The sequence below is a fragment of the Periplaneta americana genome, chromosome 2 (genome assembly GCF_040183065.1).
Source record: "Periplaneta americana isolate PAMFEO1 chromosome 2, P.americana_PAMFEO1_priV1, whole genome shotgun sequence".
Classification (NCBI taxonomy): domain Eukaryota; kingdom Metazoa; phylum Arthropoda; class Insecta; order Blattodea; family Blattidae; genus Periplaneta; species Periplaneta americana.
This window is the reverse complement of record NC_091118.1, coordinates 201,572,168-201,596,072: the sequence shown is the minus strand read 5'-3', so window position 1 is coordinate 201,596,072 and position 23,905 is coordinate 201,572,168. Positions and strand designations below refer to the sequence as shown.

The 23,905-nt window shown below is 35.9% G+C and overlaps 1 protein-coding gene across 1 annotated transcript in view; it reads left to right on the top strand.

Annotated features, from left to right (window-relative positions):
- Positions 1–10,196: 10,196 nt before the first annotated feature.
- The window catches only part of LOC138695046 (probable peptidoglycan muropeptide transporter SLC46), a 91,530-nt gene continuing 77,821 nt past the window's right edge, over positions 10,197–23,905 (top strand). Inside the window, exon 1 of the mRNA XM_069819378.1 lies at positions 10,197–11,734. Coding sequence (XP_069675479.1) covers positions 10,771–11,734 — 964 coding nt within the window. The 5' untranslated portion in view covers positions 10,197–10,770. The remainder of the gene's footprint in view (positions 11,735–23,905) is intronic.

Sequence of the window (23,905 nt, the reverse complement as noted above, 5' to 3'; positions counted from 1 at the left end):
AGGCAATTTCCACATTTATTCTGCTTTTAATTTTCTCCCGAGTGTTATTTATATTTGTTACTTTTGCGTTTTTCAAAGTTTACATAATTTTTCTTTAAATTTATATTTAATTCATTTCTGATAGATGTATGTAAATATGACACATGCTTTTCATATTTTTCTAATTACTTTTTGAGCCTTCCCAAAACTACACTGTAACTGAGTAACAATAAGTGCACTGTAATGGGTCTAGGCCTATTTCAGTATAATTTTATATTATGAAGAATGGTTTCCATAGCAACAAGTTACTGTGTGGGAATTCTAACTTTCAAGGCCTAACAACAACAGCTGTAAATACAACAAAAACACGATCGTGCAAAAATAAGTGTTATAGATAATATAACAGGGTTTGAGGCAGGATGACCCACCTGTGAGCATCGGAATCAGGTGTCGGACTTGGACAATCATTGCATTATAGGGCGCACGAAAGGCCAAAGCATGTATAGGCCTAAGTGTCCTCGAAAAGCCAAGCCAATTGATGGAGGGTCTCGGACCACTCTTTGCGCACCCCTGCGTGATTTTGCATATCGATAAGCGAGCTGCTGTTTGTATCGCCTCGGGCTGCCGAGTAGTTCTCCTGTATAATTACACAAGAATTAGGGTCAGCTTGTTTCACAGGCCGAGTGCGAAAATTTAGTTTTCGCAAAGCACAACAGAAGAAAAAACAAACAAAAAGTTTATTGACGTGTATGCGAAATGGGGTCGAGGCTACAACCGGTGATCCCCACGTCAGATGCAATAGTGATCGGTGGGGTGATGCGGCCAATGAATTCGTCATAGCATTGTAATGAACTCCCATTCTACCGCGTTCATGCCAGACAAATGATTGTTCACATCATTGGATATTCTTCAATTATTATTAGTAGTAGTAGTATTTGAAGTTTGCTAAGCTATACAGGGTTCGATTCCCGCTTAGGCTAATTACCTGGTTGAGGTTTTTCCGAGGTTTTCTGCAACTGTAAGCCTAGATCATATATGAAGGGTACAGAGAAAGAACGGAGTCACAATTCTCATAAGGGTGACGACATCATCTAAGTCAGTATATTACTGCAAAATTTATGTGTTTTTCTTATCAAAACTGATAAAGGAGAATTATCACTACAGATACAATCATCCTTTCCTACATTTTCATTAGGAACAACAATAAATTTCGCAGTAATGTACTGAATTAGATGATGACATCACTCTTAAGAAAATTGTGACTGTACGTTCTTTCTCTGTACCCTTCATATGTAACAGATAACTCATCGCTATGTTAAAACCGGCAGCACTTTGAAGAGAATAACCGCCAGGATCGCCACCCGTCCGCCGTAAACGAACACGAGATGGCAGTACAGTCGCTAATGCAATTCAAATGGGAATTATGACGTGACTCCTTATGTAACAACTAGATGGCAGCGTAGTAAACCTGACAAAAGTTGTTAACGTCAAAGCCTATAAGGCCGACCTATCTGGGTATATATGATCTAGGCTGTAAGGCAAATGTCAGGTAATTTACGGCGAATCCTCGGCCTCATCTCCCCAAATATCATCTCACTATCACCAATCTCATCGACGCTAAATAACTCGTAGTTGATACAGCGTCGTTAAATAACGAAGTTAAAAAAAGCTATACAGGGTGTTCGGATCGTGTTTATGACTCGAGCACTAGTGCGCTAGTCTTTCATCCGAGCGACCAGGGTTCGATTTCGTTTCAAGTCATGGTGGAATTCATGGTGAACAAAGCAGAAGTTACAGAGGGTTTTTCTCGGGGTACTCCCGTTTCCCTCTATCATTCCCCCAACCTCCCCCTCATTTCATATATCATCTGCTATAGTAAAAATTATATAGGAAGGGCGGACTTCAATTTGTCAAGGCTGAGGTAGGATGGTCCATCTGTTAACATCGGATTCACGACACTCAGGCTACCTGTCTGAACTAAACAATCATCGTACAATATAGGATAGTGGTCGTCAACACTCGCTGAAATGGGTATCGAGTAAGAATGTATCGGAATATGCACTCTGGGTTAGAAAGGAGAGGTAGAAAGCAGAGTGCTGCATTGGAGATAAATCGCTCGCTTGAACTCGGTCGAGTGTCGCACCCTCGAGTGAGATACGATCGGTCGTGATACGCTCGTAATAAATAGAAGCACAGTACAAGGTCATCTCACCGACATGTCTTATCTTGTATGGAAGGCGACAGATAAGATACACATATGTTTTGCTCACACGGTAAAAATAGGGCTTTATTTTCTGCGTTTATGACAAACGTTTAATGGCACGTACCAAAACAGTAATATGAAGTCATAAATAAAATAGTATGAAAAACTTCGATAAACAGTTATTATTGCTAATTAATAATTATTCAATATTTGATTTACCACATATATAATATGACAGGTCCATACATAGTGTTTCGCCTATATACTGCTACAATGTAGAAACGTTTTACAAAATATTATTATATAGCAGTAGATTAATAACAATATTAGTACAGAGATAACGTCACAGAAAATATAATAAAACGAATAATCATGCTGCACAACTGTTACAGACGCAAAAATTTATACACTAATTATTAGAGAGATTATTATTATTATTATTATTATTATTATTATTATTACTAAAAACTTGATACATTTCTTGCATTATCGTGATTGTGTTCTCCGTTTATAATAATTACATTTACATCCAATAACATCTATCAGATATGGCAAAAACAAAATCACTCCTGTGTGTGGGGGGGGGGGGACATTTACCTACAACATTTATATTATATTTTAAAGCAAGTTTTGTAGTTGTACTATAGAGAGGTTAGTTAAACACTGCAAAGTTTTGAAATGATAAACATGTATGATGTTACTACACAGTTCATCACTGTAACAAGAACGAATGTCTATCGCTCGGCTTATACCGTTCGAGGATTTATTGCTCGTGACAATTTTACCCATCATACATGTGCGCTACCTGTCGGATTATGCTATTAACTACTTGGCGCTCGAGCGAAAACGTCCGATGCAGATCTCTGGAAGAAAGCTTTCTTAGCTGGTGCGGGCTATCAGTGGAGTCTGTAGCTAGCAGACTCTTATATGCCTCACCGATAAACATTATCATGTCGCAGTTCCTATGATAGCCAATCAATCGTGCTGTAATTTTTAAGATTTATAGAAAGAAAACATAGAAAAAAATTCGAAATCAAAATCTTTTTTTAGAAAGTGAGAAAAAATACTAATTTCGAAGTGGCCTGTTCAAAATAGACATTGATATCCTCAAAAGTTGGTAAGCGGCAAAGTTTTTTATTTTTCACTTAAATGAGAGGCTAAACTTGGCACAAAATGGGTCAGGGTTCGACAGAGATAGATCCCCTGAAGGTTGAAGCTGTAACTCTGTCCACAATTACCCCACGATCTCCATGCCAACGTCTTGTAAATCTGCAATAAGATCTTTAATTTCACAGAGTTATGGTAATTGATAATATTGCGATTACACCAGTCGCTACTGAAATTATTTTAAGTATGTTTGCATTGAAAGAAATGTTAATAGTTGACCTTGAAAATTGAAGTATGTCGAGTTAAAGTGTAATTGCTAAGTTGGAAGACATAAAAATGGCAGACTTGTAAATCACAGCGTCGATCAGTATTGAGTTTGAAAGCGGTACAAGTACCTACGTTGTGAAGGGCTGAAGATAACTTCGACTTACTTACTTAATTACTTACTGGCTTTTAAGGAACCCGGAGGTTCATTGCCGCTCTCACATAAGCCCGCTATTGGTCCTTATCCTGAGCAAGATTAATCCAGTCTCGATCATCATATCCCACCTCCCTCAAATCCATTTTAATATTATCTTCCCATCTACGTCTCGGCCTCCCCAAAGGTCTTTTTCCCTCCGGCTTCCCAACTAACACTCTATATGCATTTCTGGATTTGCCCATACGTGCTACATGTCCTGCCCATCTCAACCGTCTGGATTTTATGTTCCTAATTATGTCAGGTGAAGAATACAATGCGTGCAGCTCTGCGTCGTGTAACTTTCTCCATTCTCCTGTAACTTCATCCCTCTTAGCCCCAAATATTTTCCTAAGAACCTTATTCTCAAACACCCTTAATCTCTGTTCCTCTCTCAAAGTGGGAGCCCAAGTTTCACAACCATACAGAACAACCGGTAATATAACTGTTTTATAAATTCTAACTTTCAGATTTTTTGACAGAAGACTAGATGACAAAAGCTTCTCAACCGAATAATAACATGCATTTCCCATATTTACGATATATATATTTTTTTAATTTCGGTTATTTTACGACGCTTTATAAACAGCCATATTTATCTAGCGTCGTCGAGCTGGTTGGCGGAGTTGGTAAAGCGCTGGCCTTCTATGCCCGAGGTTGCAGGTTCGATCCCGGGCAAGGTCGATGGCATTTAAGTGTGATTAAATTCGACAGGCTTATGTCAGTAGATTTACTGGCATGTAAAAGAACTCCTGAGGGACAAAATTCCGGCACACCGGCAACGCTGATATAACCCCGGCAGTTGTGAGCGTCGTTAAATAAAATCATAACATTTTTATCTAGCGCCTGAGTGAGATGAAGGTGATAATGCCAGCGAAATGAGTCCGGAGTCCAGCGTCGAAATTTACCCAACATTTGCTCTTAAAGGGTTGAGGGAAACCTCGGAAAAATTTCAACCAAGTGACTTGTCCCAATCAAGATTTAAACCCAGGCCCGCTTGCTATGATAAGGACATAAAATTGAAAGTTAAATTTTAGCTGTAGAAAAAGTATCGGTGGTGACAGTTATAAAAAGACAGCGACAGTACTAGAAGGGTGGAGATGCTACCAATAGGCCTATTGCTACCATTACTACTATGCGCTGTCTATTTTATTAGAGCCATCGATGTAGCTCAGTCGGCAGACTCGCTGCGTTCGGGCTTGGGTTGGATCCCCCGTTAAGTGTGATTGATTGGTTTTTTACGAGGTTTTTCCCAGTCGTGGGACTGATGCCGGGTGGCCTATGGAGAGTCCTCGGCCTCACTTCACTTCACCCCCGTTTGGTCTGATTACCTGGTTGGGTATTTTCCGAGGTTTTCCCCAGCCATAAGGCAAATGCCAGGTAATCCGTTGGCGAATCCTCGGCCTCACCTCATCTCACTACATCTCGTAAAAAAAATTGTAAAAAATTAAAATTTAAATTGTAAAAAAATTGTAAAAATTGTAATTTTAATCTTGCAAAATTTTGACTTGTTTCACATCAAATTGTTAATACGTACAGCCATTTTAAACTGGAAACTTACTTCGGAATAACCTTATTATATGATCGAATAAATATCCCTTCCCTACCCACAGTGATTAAGCAGAATAAATATGAAAAATTTTCCATCGTAAACGTAAATTTATTACCTCACTAAATGGGGAAGTGAATCTATACTAATAATAAATCTGTAGCCGAAATTTTTCTGGTAATTTTCGATTTTCCAAAAATAATTGGTCCTAACATATATAATTAACCTCCCTGAAACCGAAAATCACTTTTTTGACATTTTTGTTTGTATGTCTGTCTGTCTGTCTGTCAGGATGTTTGTTACCTTTTCACGCGATAATGGCTGAACCGATTTATGTGAAAATTGGAATATAAATTAAGTTCGTTGTAACTTAGAATTTAGGCTATATGGCATTCAAAATATTTTATTTAAAAGGAGGGTTATATGGGGGCTTGAATTAAATAAATCGAAATATCTCGCTTATTATTGATTTATGTGAAAAATGTTACATAACAAAAGTTTCTTTAAAAATAATTTCCGATAAATTTTACTCCATGCAAAATTTTGATAGGACTGATGTTTAATGAGATAAATGAGTTTCAAAATTAAAATAACTGCCATCTAAGGCGGTATAATGAAATAAAAAACAAATGACTTCGTCTATAAGGGGCCTTGGACAACAACAATTGAAAGCTATGAATCATGGCCTACAGAGAATGTTTCTGTGTTTGTATGAAGTAATATCGGAAGCTAAATTAACCGATTTGTATAATTACTTATTAATTTACCATTGGAAAGTGTAGTTTCTCTAGATGGACATAATGCTATAATGTTATTACAGTAACTTCTGAGTGAGTCGAGGATAGGTAAGATTAAAATAGCTTCTTAAGCACAGAAAAGTTGATAGGTATTCGTTTCCTGTATTTCCTAAAATAATTTTTATGACCAAATGAGTGGTCTCTGGATCAAAATGATCGCATTTTAATTTGTTTAATATAATTTAAATTAAGTAACATAATAAACGATTTATCCTTCTATCAAACACGAATATTCCCTGGATCAAATGTCCTATTTTAATTATATCATTACTTTATATTTTATTTCTAACGGGTGCAGCGGAGCGCACGGGTACAGCTAGTATAAAATAAAATGAGCCATGGCTCACTCTTTCACTCAAGGCCGCCGGGTAATATGACAGAACCGATGACACGGAACACATGCGAGCGAGCATAGATCTGGAACAGGTAGCTGTCGTGCACGGCAGATTTGCGTACTAAGTTTATATTGTCATGCCAGCCGAGAGAGAAAAACGTCTCTCGTCTCTTGTTTAGCGTGCAAAGGAAATGCCCGCCTGCATCTTGCGTTTCTATGGCAACTACGGACATCGTTCACTTTCTATCAGGTGATGACAAAGCTGTAATGAAGCTATGAAGAGGACTCTTAATAGAGATCGTCAGCTGTTCAGTATGTTTATTAGGTTGGTGTAGCGTTTTTCGTTGCTATGGTAGCTATGTCACTATCGTACTATTAAATGAATGAAAGTACAGAAAAACGCTAAGAATTTATGCACCAACCACTTGAAGAGAGACTGAATTTTCTCGAAAACTATAGCAGATTATTTATCAAACAAAATTTTTGCTACTCATTAAACAGACTCTCCTGGGTTGATTAATACAAAAAGCAAGTAAGTAGGATGTGAAAATGTTTTGCTTTTGAGTAAATCTGAACCAAACATTTTGAAAACTTTGACGCAAGGAGCCTCTTTAGTGACTTCAATATAAAATATATTTTAAAAAATATCTAACTTCAAAACTATTAGCCCTAATGGCATATTTTGTACAGATGATAGTATTATAGGCCTGTTTATGTAGTTTAAGGGGACACTCAACTTAAAAATTGGAGAAAAAGTGTCATAGAAATGAAAAATTAAATTTCTACACTAATTTACGTGACAGAACTAAATCAATACGCAGAATTCTTCCCCTAATCATTGAGAAGTCACAGTCAAATGCACAAAGCCAAAAAATAAAAAATGATAATTAAAAGTGATATTTCAATTAATGATTGATTAAAAATTGAAATATTTTTATTTTGAAAAGTATTGGATCTAATGAGCTGAGATTTTGCATGTTACTTTCCATGTGTATATTAAACTTTTTCTCCAAATTTGAAAAAGATTGGTCAAATAGGAAAAAAGTTCCAAAATATAGTTGAGTATCCCCTTAAATTTCACAAATTTTTATGGACTCATATGTGCCCCTTAAGCGGAGACTCCACTGAAAATCATGAAAATTTTCCAAAAAATGTTATTGGCCATTTCACGTCTTTAGAAAATATATTTTCATACCCCAAATTGATTTAGTTCAATTCTGATTACAAATATGTTTAAAAATGTTTTTAAATTAAGGCTGTAAGGAGACGTGACATTTAAAGAGCTGTCAAAATTATTTTTTCACATCAAAGAATTCACTTTACAAATTTCTGATTACAAATCTAGTAACTTTTTGTTCTAAAGTTGGCCGCCTGAAGTTACTAGATGAATGCAGCGGAGGAAAATTTTATTAGATATGTGTTACATAATTATTCATTTTAATTTCAAATTCATTTTTTCGTAAGTTTATTTTTCTTGATTTAATACCAACTTTTTTATGCCAAATATTAATCAATCAGGATGAAATTTTTACTGTAAGTATTTATGAGATAGCTGCATGTTTTTATGCGTTTATTTTTTAACAAATGCTGCTAATTAATTTTATTAATATATTTTTCATGAATTACTTAAGGGGTTATGTACAGCTTACGGCAGTAAAATTTTTGGAAATATTCAACATTTTTTTCCTCCATTACTGTATCTTGTACAATAATGAAAAATTGGCATGTATAAAACACTTTCCTTCAACTATATGAAAAAAAAAAATACTTTTACCATTTAAAAAAAATTATTTATATATATTTTTTCAAAATTCAAAATGGTGGCAATTCACTGTGTAGTGATGAAGCGTTTCCCTCATAACTCATAAACTTGTTAACTTTTTCATGTTCTCTCTCTTTTATTTTATTTCTGAAAGTCATGTTTACAATATCATGCTCTTTCAACTACATTCTTTAATAAATATTTTTTTTTATTTTGTGTTAGAAGAAAATACTGATATTTGACCATTTTTAAAATGAATTTATTTTTTATCAGACAATCTATCAAAAGTAGAGAAGTGATTTTGCAGCATATTGTAGATATGACATGCATAAATAAACACAACAAATTTCATTACAGAATGTTGGGTAGTTTTTGAGTTATGTGGGAAAAGCTTTATCACTGCACAGTGAACTGAATTTTGAAAAAAAAATATATAAATAGTTTTTTAAATCGTAAAAATATTTCTTTATGTAAGCAGAAGGGCAGTGTTTTATACATAGCAATTTTCATTACTGTACAAGATACAGTAATGGTGAAAAAAAAATGTTGAATATTTCCAAAATTTTACTGCTGTAAGCTGTACCTAACCCCTTAAAAATTAACATATTCAAAAGTTTAAAAGGTGTTTTTGAAAGTGAATAAATGAGATATTTTGTAAAATGAATGCATAGAAATGTTTTTCTATATCTTGTGAATGTAATAAAAAAAGGCAGCTTAAAAATTGAGATCATCTACTAAAAACTTGGGTTTGGAAATATTAAAAAAATTAAATCATCAAAGCCAAAAACATTTGGGAGTTCAAAATTTGGATTTTGTTAGTTCTTTATATAGTAAACATGCTCTCAAGTTTGATTGAAAAAATGATTTAAAAAAAAGTTGTCATTTTTAGTACAGTGTCCCCTTAAGAAAAAAACTATATTCAGACTTATGGCTAGTTCTGAAAGGTCTTCTGGGTAGTGAAATTTCCTGTACGTGTGTACCTCTGCATACAGAGCTGTTAGAGGAATTACTCACGGTGGACAATCTCTGATAAATGAACCAAAAGTTTTGGACCTGAGGACTAGGACAACAGTCCTTGACTCACATTTCGTCCCCGCCGGTTCCCAACGCAAGTCTAACAATCCCCGCCATCAGAGTAAATGAAATGTAATGGAGGGGGAGTCGCTGCTCCTAGAGGTGCGACAGCCCGCCTTACTCAGTCGCAATTGCACTGCCCGACTTGGAGTAGTCCAGTGTGTACCATGTCCCGCACCGGTTCGGCTTTTCATTCGCAGTGCTAACGTCTTATGTTTCAGTAGAGTCCACTCGAAATATGACGAACGTTTCGCTGCTATGGTAACAAGTAAGTGAGGTGCGAAATCGACGTTGTTTTGTTATCAATTTTCCGCCTTTATTTCACGCGCTTGAAGAATTTTATGTGGATTTTAACATACGAACTTGGTACAAACTACAATTTCTGTCAGAAAGGAAACTTTCGAACAATTTTTTTTTTTCGTAATCAGTATTTGTTGTGTAGTCGTGAAATTATAAATTGATGTTACGCAGACATTTTGGAAGTGATTTTATTGACGTGTAAAGATATCGCAAAAGTGGTGTAAACATTTTAAAGAATTTGTAGTACACTACAAGCTAGCAACAGAAATCTAATGCTTAACCGGTAGAAGTCGTTGATGTAGAATTTATTTCAGAAGGACATCAATATGAATAAAAATGTATCGAAAGTAAATTAAATATATTTTATATACTATATACTATATAAGTCGTTAGCTGCGGTATTTTATAGATGTATTGGTGACTTTGACATCTCTGAACTTTATTTATAGTGATTTAAGTTATTACAGATTATTTTATTGTTTAAATATAAGAAAAGACAAACAAAATTAATAGGTAACAGAAATAACCCGGTGGTACAATAGAAGATTTATGACTTCTTAAGTCATTTTTCATAGCTAGCATACTATTTAGAATTATTGGACCGTACACAAGGTAAAGAAGAAATTCTAGTTGTGGCTGTGATATTTATAAACAATTCTGGATTTTAGATTTTTATAAATTGGCTGAACTCGTTGCGAAATATATTTTAGATTAAATACAATTTAAGTGGAGAAAATAAGTGGTTGATATCTGAATTTTAATGAAGAATTTCGAACAGTTTTTTTATTTATATCGATTATGACTGGTGTTTTGTTCCTTCAAAAGTGGTTCATCAAAGTTATTGTATGTAAATAAAGGAAAAACGAAATCTGCAGTGAATGGATGACAAGTATTTTGAATAATTTTAACTTATCTAAATTCCGGAACTTTTAATAGAAGAGATTCAACATTTTTTAATATAGATAAAATGACATTTTAGACGAAACAAAGTCCTCATATTGCCAACCATAAACTTTAAGTTTCAAGTTGTCTAGTTCTTTCGGGAAATTTTGAGAGTGTTTTCAATCTGGTGTAGAAAAACTCGTGTTATAAATTCGCGATAAACTTAGTATTGCCTGTGAAAACATTAAAAAAATAAATACTCTACGTTATAGGTGCGGCGGTATTGCAACATATTTACCTACTTTTAACCAATAACTTCGTACAAGATGTGGGAAGAGAAAAAGCAACCAGAAAATCAGACCCAAGCGTCTAACAAGTCCGAGACAAACTGGAGATCTATGACACTCCGCAATAAATGGAAGTACATTATGGGGAACATCACTGTGGAACCCATGCTAGCTTTCTACATCATCCCATGCGTCCTAGCAATGCTTGCAACTCAGAATCTTAACTTGGAAAAGGCTTGTAGAGTCAACCTCGGATACAGCAAAGAAGTGTGCGACGCTCTAACAGCCCGCAAGACTGAAAACTACACAAAAGAAGAGACAGAAGTCCAACAGCTCGTGGCGGGCATGACAATCTGGAAGACCGTGGTCCAAAGTGCCCTTCCCTGTTTGTTGATGCTGTTTCTGGGATCGTGGTCGGACCGCCATGGCCGTCGGAAACCGTGCATGTTGCTACCTATCACAGGAGAGTTTCTAACCTGCATCGGCCTAATTATGTGTACGGTTTTCTTCTATCAATTGCCGATGGAGGTAGCTGGAATTGTAGAATCGCTCTTTCCTTCGATGACAGGAGGTTGGTTCACCATGTTTATGGCAGTGTTTAGCTACATAGCTGACGTCACGACTGTAGAAATGAGGACCTTACGCGTAGGGATCGTGAACTTGTTCGTGTCTGTGGGCGTCCCTGTCGGCATGTCCCTGAGCGGCATCCTGTACGCTAAAATCGGCTTCTACGGCATCTTCTCCATCTCGGCAACGATGTACGTGCTCAGCTTCTGGTACGGCTTCTTCCGGATCCAGGAGACTCCGCGCCAGAAGACGGAGCAGCAGAAGAAGGAGCGGGAGGTCCTGAAACAGAAGCCTTGCTACTTCCTGCGGGACTTCTTCGACTTCAAGCACATCGCGGAGACGTTCAGGGTGGCCTTCAAGGAGGGCAAGAACAACCGCAAGATGAGGGTCATCATGCTGATGGTTGCCTGCATGGTCATCATCGGGCCCATGCACGGTGAGTAGGCTACCTCATGTCGGTATCCACGGAATCGCATGCCGTCCTTCTACTTATTATACTTTCCTACTCTTAGGCTACTCTTCTGCTCCTCGGCATTCTATAGCTACTTTGTCCATCATCCTATTCCTTTCTTCTCCATTTCTACAGTTCTCTACTACTTGACATTCCCCCTTATCCTTGGCATTTCCCATTCTCCTTGTTATTATCCCTGCTCATTGTCATTACCCATCTCACTGTCCTTATCTCATCTCCTTGTCATTAACCTTCTCATTGTCATTACTCCTTTTCATTGTCCTTTTGTCATCTCCTTGTCATTAACACTTCTCATTGCCATTAGCTCTTCTCATTGTCATTACTTCTTTTCATTGTCCTTTTCTCATTTCCTTGTCATTAACACTTCTCATTGTCATTACCCCTTCTCATTGTCATTACCTCTACTCATTGTCATTACCTCTTCTCATTGTCATTACTCCTTCTCATTGTCATTACTCCTTCTCGTCCTTTTCTCATTTCCTTGTCATTAAAACTTCTCATTGTCATTACCTCTTCTCATTGTCATTACTCCTTCTCGTTCTTTTCTCATTTCCTTGTCATTAAAACTTCTCATTGTCATTACCTCTTCTCATTGTCATTACTCCTTCTCGTTGTCCTTTTCTCATTTCCTTGTCATTAACACTTCTCATTGTCATTACCTCTACTCATTGTCATTACCTCTTCTCATTGTCATTACTCCTTCTCATTGTTATTACTCCTTCTCGTCCTTTTCTCATTTCCTTGTCATTAAAACTTCTCATTGTCATTACCTCTTCTCATTGTCATTACTCCTTCTCGTTCTCCTTTTCTCATTTCCTTGTCATTAAAACTTCTCATTGTCATTACTCCTTCTCGTTCTCCTTTTCTCATTTCCTTGTCATTAACACTTCTCATTGTCATTACCTCTTCTCATTGTCATTACTCCTTCTCGTTCTCCTTTTCTCATTTCCTTGTCATTAAAACTTCTCATTGTCATTACCTCTTCTCATTGTCATTACTCCTTCTAATTGTCATTACTCCTTCTCGTTCTCCTTTTCTCATTTCCTTGTCATTAACACTTCTCATTGTCATTACCCCTTCTCATTGTCATTACCTCTACTCATTGTCATTACCTCTTCTCATTGTCATTACTCCTCATTGTCATTACTCCTTCTCGTCCTTTTCTCATTTCCTTGTCATTAAAACTTCTCATTGTCATTACCTCTTCTCATTGTCATTACTCCTTCTCGTTCTCCTTTTCTCATCTCCTTGTCATTAACACTTCTCATTGTCATTACCTCTTCTCATTGTCATTACTCCTTCTCGTTGTCCTTTTCTCATTCCCTTGTCATTAACACTTCTCATTGCCATTACCTCTCCTCATTGTCATTACTCATTCTCATTGTCCTTTTCTCATCTCTTTGTCATTAACACTTCTCATTGCCATTACCCCTTCTCATTGTCATTACTCCTCGTTGTCCTTATCTCATCTCATTGTCATTAGCCCTCTCATTGTCCTTAACTCATCTCCTTGTCATTATCCCTTCTCATTGTCATTGCCCTTTCTCAATGGCAGTACTCCCTGTCATATCCTCTTCTCCTTGTCATTACCCCTCTCATTTTCCTTATCTCATCTTCTTGTCGTTAATACTTCTCATTGTCATTACTCTTTCTCTTTGTTATAACCCGTTCTCACTGTCATTACCCCTGTCATTGTCATTTCATCTCCTTGTCATTAACATTTCTCCTTGTCATTACTCCTTCTCGTTGTCATGTCCCTTTCTCATTGTCCTTATCTCAGTTCCTAGTCATTTACAGTTCTCATTGTCATTAATCCTTCTCGTTGCTATTAACACTTCTCATTGTCATATTCTTTTCTCACTGCCATTATTCCTCTCACTGTCCTTATCTCATCTCCATGTCATTAACCTGTCTTTTTTGTTATTAACTCTCCTTCTTGTAGCCTAATTCTACTTCTCCTTGTCATTATCACCTTCTCACTGACACGAATCCTCATTGACATGAACCCTTCCCATTGACACGAACAATATTCTTATCGGTGTGAACTCTTCTCTTTGACACGAATACTGTTCTCTGACGCGAACCCTTCCCATTGAAACATATCCTTCGCATTGACAAGAATCCTTTTCAGCCATACGAACTTTTCTCATTGATATGAATCTCTTTTTACGATACGAATCTCTTTTTACCATTTTACATGTCCTTATTCCATCTCTTTCCTGATATTACCCTTTCTCATTGCCATTATCTCCTCTTATTGTCATTATTCTTCTCCATGTCCTTACTACCTCTCTTTGATATTCCCCTTCTCTTTGGCATTCCCCTTATCCTTAGCAACCCCCTTCTCATTGCTATAAACCCTTGTCATTACCACAGCCCCTTCTCCTTGGCATTCTCCTTCTCATTAGCATAGCCCCTTGTCCTTCGTATTTCCCCTTCTTCTTGGCATTCCTCCTTCTCCTTATGCTTTCTCTTCTACTTGCTCTTCTAAGTTATCTCTTCTCTTTGTCGCTCTTCCATTCTTACTCTTCCTGCTCTTTTCCTTCTTCAATTCTTTTCTTTCTCCTTTCTTTCTAAATTTATCTTCTCTAATCCTTTTTCCATTTTATTCTTGTATCTCTTTTTACCTTTCCTTATTCCATCTCTTTCTTCTGCGCTTCTCTCTCTTTCCTCCTCGTGTTGTAATATTGGTCACGTTTCTAGTTTTCTTTATCTGCTGATTTGTCTCTCGAATCCGCCTTGACGTGTATTTTACGATCTCATAGTGACAAATATACGATCATAAGCTATCATAACTGTGAGGCACTTCATTATTAACGACGTTTTAAAACTACGCACGTTGGTTGTAACAGGTGGCGATGAAGGAACTGTGTTTAAATTAGAATGCACGGGAAACCTAATGTTAAGTGTCACATATGAAGCGTACTCGCTTTATCCGTCAGAGTTCCCTCTGCTTTATATACTGTCTGAAACCGTCTTTTAATTTTCTCTTCTCTTTTTCTCTCATAGCGTCCTTCTTCTTTTATTTTTATACTAATTTATTTCAGAAGCGCTTTATGACTATCTCTGTTCTTTTGTTTATTTACCTTCTGTCATATTCTCTATAAAGCAATCATGCTTTCATCACCTTCTCTATCGTTTCACTTGCTTCTTGCTTTCTTTCATTTTGTCTCTCGTCAGTTTTATTCCTTTTATTATATCCATATTTTTCTATGTTCTCTTTGCTATTTCCGTTTATTTATTTATTTATTTATTTATTTATTTATTTATTTATTTATTTATTTATTTTATTGCTAGTAAGTTTGAAAAGAATACAAGTTAATAGAATGTAAGATAAACTAGCCATTCACCATTCCTTCCAGTGCATCCTTCAGTAGGCAGTTTCTTCTCAGCCAGTGACCCAACCAATTCTTTTGTGCGAGATCGTGCGTATTTGCTTGGTTTCCGCACAAAACCAATCCGCGGAAAGTCTAAAATTCCACATTCAGTGTTCCCAACCTAACACACATAACAATTTCCCTCTTCTTACCGTTTAAGTGACATATTGATTTTACTGCTTTAGGCTTTTAACGTATTATTTTTAGAGACGTTCAATATAGTAATAATTATAAATTGGAAACTTACCACTGCAATTTCACCTAAATTGCACTGTTAATTATTGCTTTTTTAATATTGCAAAAATTAAGTAAACTCTACAACTCCACTAAAGTTACTGCATTCGTGATGCAAGTAACATTAAGGAAGCCGTGGAAAAAATCAACAAGATTCCAGACTCATCATAGACTGGGGGAAAAAAAGACAGACGTATATCACGGCCTGCTGGAGTATAGTAAAGACAGAAAACAATTTAAAGCAACAATGTTGAAGATACAGTAGATATTTTTGTTTTGCAAATTTGCCGTCATTGAACAGAAACCAAGATGGAGATTTCATTGCAACTAATTAGAAATTCCTTTTTCAGGTATGTAATAAACGATCTTCGCACAAAATAATGTACGATACACGAGCGGTATGTTTTCTTTCAATTCTCAGAAATTAAAAAAGCTCAACTACGTTTGGCTTTTTCAAACTTTTCCTCGAACATGAAAACTTCAACATACCGCTCTTGTAACGCATATTACTATTCCCTCTTCCTGATCAGTTTCAGCATCATTCTTTCTTCACCCACTCTTCCCAACACAGCTTCACTTCTTATTCTGTCTGTGCATTTCACATGCTCCATTCTTCTCCATTTAAAATGCTATTGTACACTATTTACAAAATAAGTAGGCTATAGTATTATGAAATAAAATACCTTGCATTACAATACACAACACTGTACAGAAAAACGTTTTGTCGCACATATACTTAATAAGTACCAGAAAGAAGGCATGCGCATGATAGACATACAACGAAACAAAACTAATTTCATTACCTCAACTAGTCGTTCTCTTGTGAACCAGGTCTCTCGTCTTCTGATCATGCGCACTGCTTCCTTTCTGGGACTTGTAAATATCTGTGCGACAACACTTTTTTTTGCTGGCTTTTAAGGAACCCGGAGGTTCATTGCCGCCCTCACATCAGCCCGCCATTAGTCCCTATCCTGAGCAAGATTAATCCAGTCTCTACCATCATATCCCACCTCCCTCAAATCCAGTTTAATATTATCTTCCCACCTACGTCTCGGCCTCCCCAAAGGTCTTTGTTCCCTCCGGCCTCCCAACTAACATTCTATATGCATTTCTGGATTCGCCCATACGTGCTACATGTCCTGCCCATCTCAAACGTCTGGATTTTATGTTCCTAATTATGTCAGGTGAAGAATACAATGCGTGCAGCTCTGCGTTGTGTAACTTTTTCCATTCTCCTGTAACTTCATCCCTCTTAGCCCCAAATATTTTCCTAAGCACCTTATTCTCAAACACCCTTAACCTATGTTCCTCTCTCAAAGTGAGAATCCAAGTTTCACAACCATACAGAACAACCGGTAATATAACTGTTTTATAAATTCTAACTTTCAGATTTTTTGACAGAAGACTAGATGACAAAAGCGTCTCAACCGAATAATAACAGGCATTTCCCATATTTATTCTGCGTTTAATTTCTTCCCGAGTGTCATCTAAGACTGTATACATAATAATAATAATAATAATAATAATAATAATAATAATAATAATAATAATAATAATAATAATAATAATAATGCTTGTTCAGTGTAGGTCTACATTGTTTATTATAGTGTAAATAGTAAAAATAGCGAATTCTAACATACATAGTGAAAACTCGGTTTAAGCTAGAAAATAAATAATAGTCGCAAAAATGCACAAATGAAAAATTGTACTTGTACAAATTACGAAATGCTTGCGCAATTTTATAAATAATAGTGCAGAAAAATAAAATTGATAAAGTACGCAGAAACAAAGATATGATGATAGAGACTGGAATAATCTTACATAGGATAGGGACCGATGGCGGGCTTATGTGAGGGCGGCAATGAACCTGCGGGTTCCTTAAAAGCCATTTGTAAGTAAGTAAGTTACGCAAAAACAAAAAGTTACGTAATTTGTTTCTTGGAGTTGTATTACTTTCAATCCATCTTACCACACTCCAGATATACTTATGTAAGTAAATCATTAGACGTAGGTACGTTTAGAATCAATTACTGCTGTATTTACATCACATTAAAATACGTTATTTTATGGGTACTCTAAACATTGAAATTCTTTACTAGCAGGCCCTTCGAGATTTATTGTTAGCATAGTGCTGACTCTTTTTGCTGAAAGGCGGTTTCTAATTCAGTTTTTACAAGATTCATGCAACTAAATCCTCGCTCACAATTTACAGAATGCCATAGAATTATATAAATCAATTAGAAGAAATTGTTCACTTAACTTACATCAATTGCACCAACTCTTTGAAATCAATTCCTGAATATCTTTTGCTCAATACCCTTTTGAACATTGTCCACGGCATTAGCATTTCATTTAAATTCAGATTAGTTCAAACACATCTCTGATTTCATTTTCTCCGTTACCATCTTCGTTTCTGAAGTCCAATGGTTGTTACATTTTGCACATCTACATTCAAAGTTTGTTGAATTTTTAGAAGTCGAGTAGCAAAATGCGACAAATGCGACTGTAGCTTGAACCCTGAGTGGAAATAATTTAAATTATAAATATTATTATAATTGTTAGAGTGGTCCATCTTTTGTTCTGTCCCACTTTACGAAACAACATTCCCGTTAACCGTCAGTGAAATAGACTACTTCGCTTGCTAGATGCACGTGCGTCATCCACTTAAAAACTCCAATAATACTTAATGTTGTAGCCTGCTGGGATAAAGTACGCTTCTTATTCATAGCATCCGACGGAAATAGAACCCGGACTTCTTCAGCGAAAAGCATTTAATAGGACATAATGAAATGAGGAATATTATTTTGTTGACAACATCCGGCATCTGGCAATAAACCGCGGACACTTAGTGACACGTCAGCCAGAAGTGGTAATTCAACCACGTGTTTATGTCTTCTAGATATCGTAATGAGCAATGGAGGCGACGAAAATTCTTACACAATCTCTTTCAATAGCGATAAAACTGGAGACTATTATGTGGTGACAAATGCGATATAACTAGCTGCAGGATTGGGAATACCAACCTCTAAACAAAGGGACCGAATCTTGTTTATTTTCCTACTAGGGATATCCTGAACTAGCACCAACAGATAGCGCATGTGTAATTTGAGAGATGCGCTTTGCGTGTGCATTTGTTTTTCGGTATATAAACATTGAGAATATTGTTGTGTATTAGTATATTAAATACTCTTAAAAACAACTAAAAATGGAAAATTTTTATGTTCCTATATGTAAACACCAGGGAAAGCTTTTTGTCTTCTATCAGGTCCCGAAATATTCTGAATATATGCTTTAAACCTTAAAAAATATAAGTAATTAAATTGCGCCTCGAAAGTGCTAGCTATTAAATAAAAGTAACTATTTCAAGTAAGGAATTGTTGACTACAGTTTCATTTTGGAAGAGGGAAAAGAAAAATTAATAAAAACATATGCAACCTCGACAGCGAGCTATGTTAGCTTAGATTATATGCAGTAGTTGTAGGAGTCTCCGAAGTTTACGCCTGCAGTAAACTCTCGATAAACTGGAATGTTTATTATCCAGGACGATCTGTAGTGGAACCCATTTCGTGAATAATGTTTTTAATGTACTGTACCCTAATTATTAAAACCATGTTTTAACTTCAAATTTTCAAAATCATCCTACATAGTATTCAAAACTGCATGTCCTTAACCTACAAAACACACTACTATTTGTGATACTATTGCGATCATATTATATCATCCTATTAAAAATTGCAATTGATCTTTCTGCAACTACAGAAAAAAATACAAGGAATTCAATCTCGATAGTCCCTTCCCTATAAAAAGAAACACATTGGTGGCTGCATATCCTGTTTTTAGCGTACGGTTCTTAAATATTAATGATTAAAGAGGGCAATATTCACCTTCGACATCCCGGTAGTTCCTATTTTTTTATTCATGCACCACGTTCTCAAAGTTCTCGTTTAGGTTCATGAATATTCAATTTACTCGTATGTATATTCTGCATACTGCAGATTTCCCCACCCATCTCGGGGAATCGCTCAATATTATAGAGGTTTACGGTATTATTTATTGTAAATTAAATTAAATTATAAGGTAGAAAATATTGAATTATATTAAATTATACCAGGTTATACAAAATAATTATAAATATAATTTTGACACGCACAGAAAACCAACAAGCGGGAAAACGTAATCAACTGTAGCATATGACATAAGATAGCCCTACAATCTGTTCCGCCGCATGGAACGCTCCTGCCTTCTAGCGGTAAAACTTCGCATACGATATCTCTCTTCACGCAGTGCTTTGCTTGACTTTATAATTCTATTGTTTTTTGCTCGCATCCTCGTTTTCTTCCTCCATTTCCTCTTTCTTTTTGACTTGAGACGTTTATTTTCGAGTTACAGATGTCAAAAGAAAAAGTGGCCGCTCTCTAGAAACAAAGTTCCCTTCGGGCATCTCCGCTACAATTCGGAGACAGGCGATGTTGCCTTATATGTACAGTTATAATTAAAGTATCCTCCTTCTTATTGTCATAGCGTAATGGTAGCGTTTTGGGTTGGTATTCGTGAGGTCGTGATTTCAAACACAACCTCGTGCTTTTTATGTTTTTTGTTCTTAGGAGAAAGAGAAAATATAATTGCTCCTGTCTCTTTTATGACTGTTTTATGGTTCATGAATGTATTATGCCATGACTTTAGAATTATTATTTATTTTGAAATTATGATTGCAAATGGAAAGAAAGAAAGATTATATTCTCAACGAAAATATATTTCGTGGCATAAACAAAACAAACTTACTAGCGTCTGCCTTAGAAAATTCAAACAATTAAAAGTTCAAAAAACAAAACAAAAAGCCACGATTCAATATTTAGTCCATCTTCCTCCCATAAAGATCACATCTTGCATGGAATCGATTAAACTTTTCAGTTCTCAGCCTCGGCATCCCAGGCATCCTGAACGAGTTTCCACAAATCATCAGGACGTCTTGGAAGGGGATTGGGCCAATTTTTCCGCATATGTTTCTTTACTTATGCTCTTTTAACTAAGTCGGAAGAACATTGGAATTTAGATGTCGACGTCTCTGGTTCAAATCCTCGTCACTTCTTTCCATTTTATTGTGTTACAAGATAGTATAATGTAATATTATAAGAAGGAAAAACTAACACTACTATTATGTAACTGTATTGTTTCAAATCTAACATGAAATTTATTTTACTTACTGTATATCGTTAAAGAACGATAACAGAACACAAATAACAACTTGAATATTATTTATAACGCTAAAGAACGATAACAGAATATAAATTATAATTTGAATACTATTTATATCCACTAAAAACGATAACAAAATATAAATAATAACTTGAACGTTATTTATGTCGCTAAAGAACGATAACAGAATACAAATGATAACTTGAATATTATTTATATCGCTGACGAATGATAACAAGATAAAATAACTTGAATAAGACTCGAACTCACAACCTTCGAATCATTAAGCGAGCTCTCTACTGCTGATCTACGAAACGCAGGTTTCGAGTAACTCCATAGTTTCGAAACTGCTTCTACAAGTGCATTGCATAGGGTAACATCACCGTGATCCAAAGTGGACTTAGAAAATATTCGCTGTTCACGAGTGCGGCCACTTTTTTTTTTACACTTGTACAAGAAAAGAAATCAATCGCTGGAATAAGTGCAAAACCTCTAAGTTCTGATAATCAACCAATTGTTCTGTGTTACATTTGTTTCACATATTAACAAAAATGTGATTCATAAAATCATCTCAAAATCATTTCACATAATTTTATGAATCATACTTTCATTCATACGACAAGCAAATTTAACACAGAATAATTGAAGGATTTTTTGAAAAGACAACCATAGTCCAAAAACATAAATTTTCAGAATAAACAAAAAACTATCTGGCATGTGTATTGCTGACCTTACTTACTTACTTACTGGCTTTTAAGGAACCCGGAGGTTCATTGCCGCCTCACATAAGCCCGCCATTGGCCCCTATCCTGAGCAAGATTAATCCAGTCTCTATCATCATATCCCACCTCCCTCAAATACATTTTAATATTATCTTCCCATCTACGTCTCGGCCTCCCTAAAGGCCTTTTCCCCTGTGGCCTCCCTACTAACACTCTATATGCATTTCTGGATTCGCCCATACGTGCTACATGCCCTGCCCATCTCAAACGTCTGGATTTAATGTTCCTAATTATGTCAGGTGAAGAATATAATGCGTGCAGCTCTGCGTTGTGTAACTTTCTCCATTCTCCTGTAACTTCATCCCTTTTAGCCCCAAATATTTTCCTAAGAACCTTATTCTCAAAAACACTCAATCTCTGTTCCTCTCTCAAAGTGAGAGTCCAAGTTTCACAGCCATACAGAACAACCGGTAATATAACTGTTTTATAAATTCTAACTTTCAGATTTTTTGACAGCAGACTAGATGACAAAAGCTTCTCAACCGAATAATAACAGACATTTCCTATATTTATTCTGCGTTTAATTTCTTCTCGAGGGCCACTTTTGTTACTGTTGCTCCAAGATATTTGAATTTTTTCACCTCTTGAAAGGATAAATTTCCTATTTTTATATTTCTATTTCGTACTATGTTCTGGTCATGAGACATAATCATATACTGTACTTCGTCTTTTCGAGATTTACTTCGAAACATATCTCTTCACTTGCATCAAGTGAAATTCCCGTGTTTTCCCTAATAATTTGTGGGTTTATTATTATTATTATTATTATTATTATTATTATTATTATTATTATTATTACTATTATTATTATTTTTTTTATTTTTTTTTGAGTACGTAGTGGCCACTGGCGTAGTTCAGACGGTAGTGGGTTTGTCTGTTGATCTGGAGTTTCGGGCGTGAGTTTGATTCCCGCTTGGACTGATTACCTATTAAGTTTTTTCCAAGCTTTTTTCCCGCTGTAAGACAATTGTCAGGTAATCTGTGGCGAATCCTCAGCCTCATCTCGCCAAATATCATCTTCCTATCACCAATTCCATCCACGCTAAATAATCCAGTAGTTGATACAGCATCGTTAAATGTAATAACCAAGTAAAAAAAATACGTTTTATTATTTTATTTGCTTTGGTGACATCTGGTAACAGTTGGCAACATTAGCACCACTATAGCTATAGCATTGCTTTGCAGCTTGAGCTAACACAACATAAACACACAATAAAAGGGACAATAATCTCTGTTTCTATGAAGGAGAAATAATCATTAAATCTCTGCCTGGAATCGAAGCCGGATGCGCTTGACTCGTCGCCGCAAGTTCTTGCCACAGACCTACGACGCATGTCCCATTCGACGACACTAAACAATTCCAGGAATACAAACATTGAGCAATGAAAACATTTCAGCTGTTATTTATTGCCTTCCCCGATCATTGCATCGGTAGTGAAAGCAGTCGTTGCCACGGCAACCTGCAGACTGGCAAGAAGGCAATCATGTTCGTTGGGTTAAATCTTATATTTCGTAAGCGAATAGAAGCAAACGACCTTCATTGTAAACAGTTCTGCTTTATTATGGGGCAGTTACTTAAATTATGAGAGAACGCAATCCTCATTTAAATAATAGCTGTATTAGAGGCCGTTGCTAATGGCAACACAACTTCATTCATTGCAGAATGATGCTTCTCTCATACTTCTTTGATGTTACCACTTATATGCTGAACAGGCAATTCTTTGTAATATATTATACTCTATCCAAGGGATGCCCAACATTTTATAAGGACTGTTAATTTCATTTTTAAAAAGTGAAAGGATATTTATTGAATCCCTATAATTGCTCGTAATGTTCATGCTTTTCGTGATTGTTATTGTGAGCATAATTGGGATTGTATAGGGACATCATTTTATTTTTATTAACATTTGTAATATTAACCTGGCTATACCTTTCTATTAACGATTGAAACAGGAAACACCGTTTGCTCCCCCTTCCACGACTGGAGTTCGATGATACCGGCGTAAAATACAAATCACTTTACTAGGTATAGGAGGGAAGAAAAGTAGTTCATCCATTTATGTAAACTAGGAAATACCGCAATTTTGAGTTTGATAATTTTCATTAGGTTTTTGTTTAATCAAAATACAGTACTGTATGAACACTTAGTGTTTTTACACACGAATTGAGCTATCCATTCGGACGTATTAATTATGCAATGTATATTGTACTGTTACAGCACATTAGCGTACAATATAGAGAATGAAGTTAAATTGAAAAATAATCATAATATGGATATTTAAACACATTTTTGAAAATAGTGGCCGTTCATTTCGATACAGGCTTCAGTTCTAATGTGCATATTATCGCACTATAGACTATTGCACCTAATTTCAATTACCAGTTTCGTCCTTCGTACGAGTAACTCATGTTGAAATAATTCCGTACCTACTCTATAAAAGAGTACCTTACGTACTGTAAATTCAATCTTCACTGCTGCCCGATCCGAAAAGATAAAATTACCCAGAAATGCTATCTACTGTCCGTTCAAGTGGTTTTGTCATAGA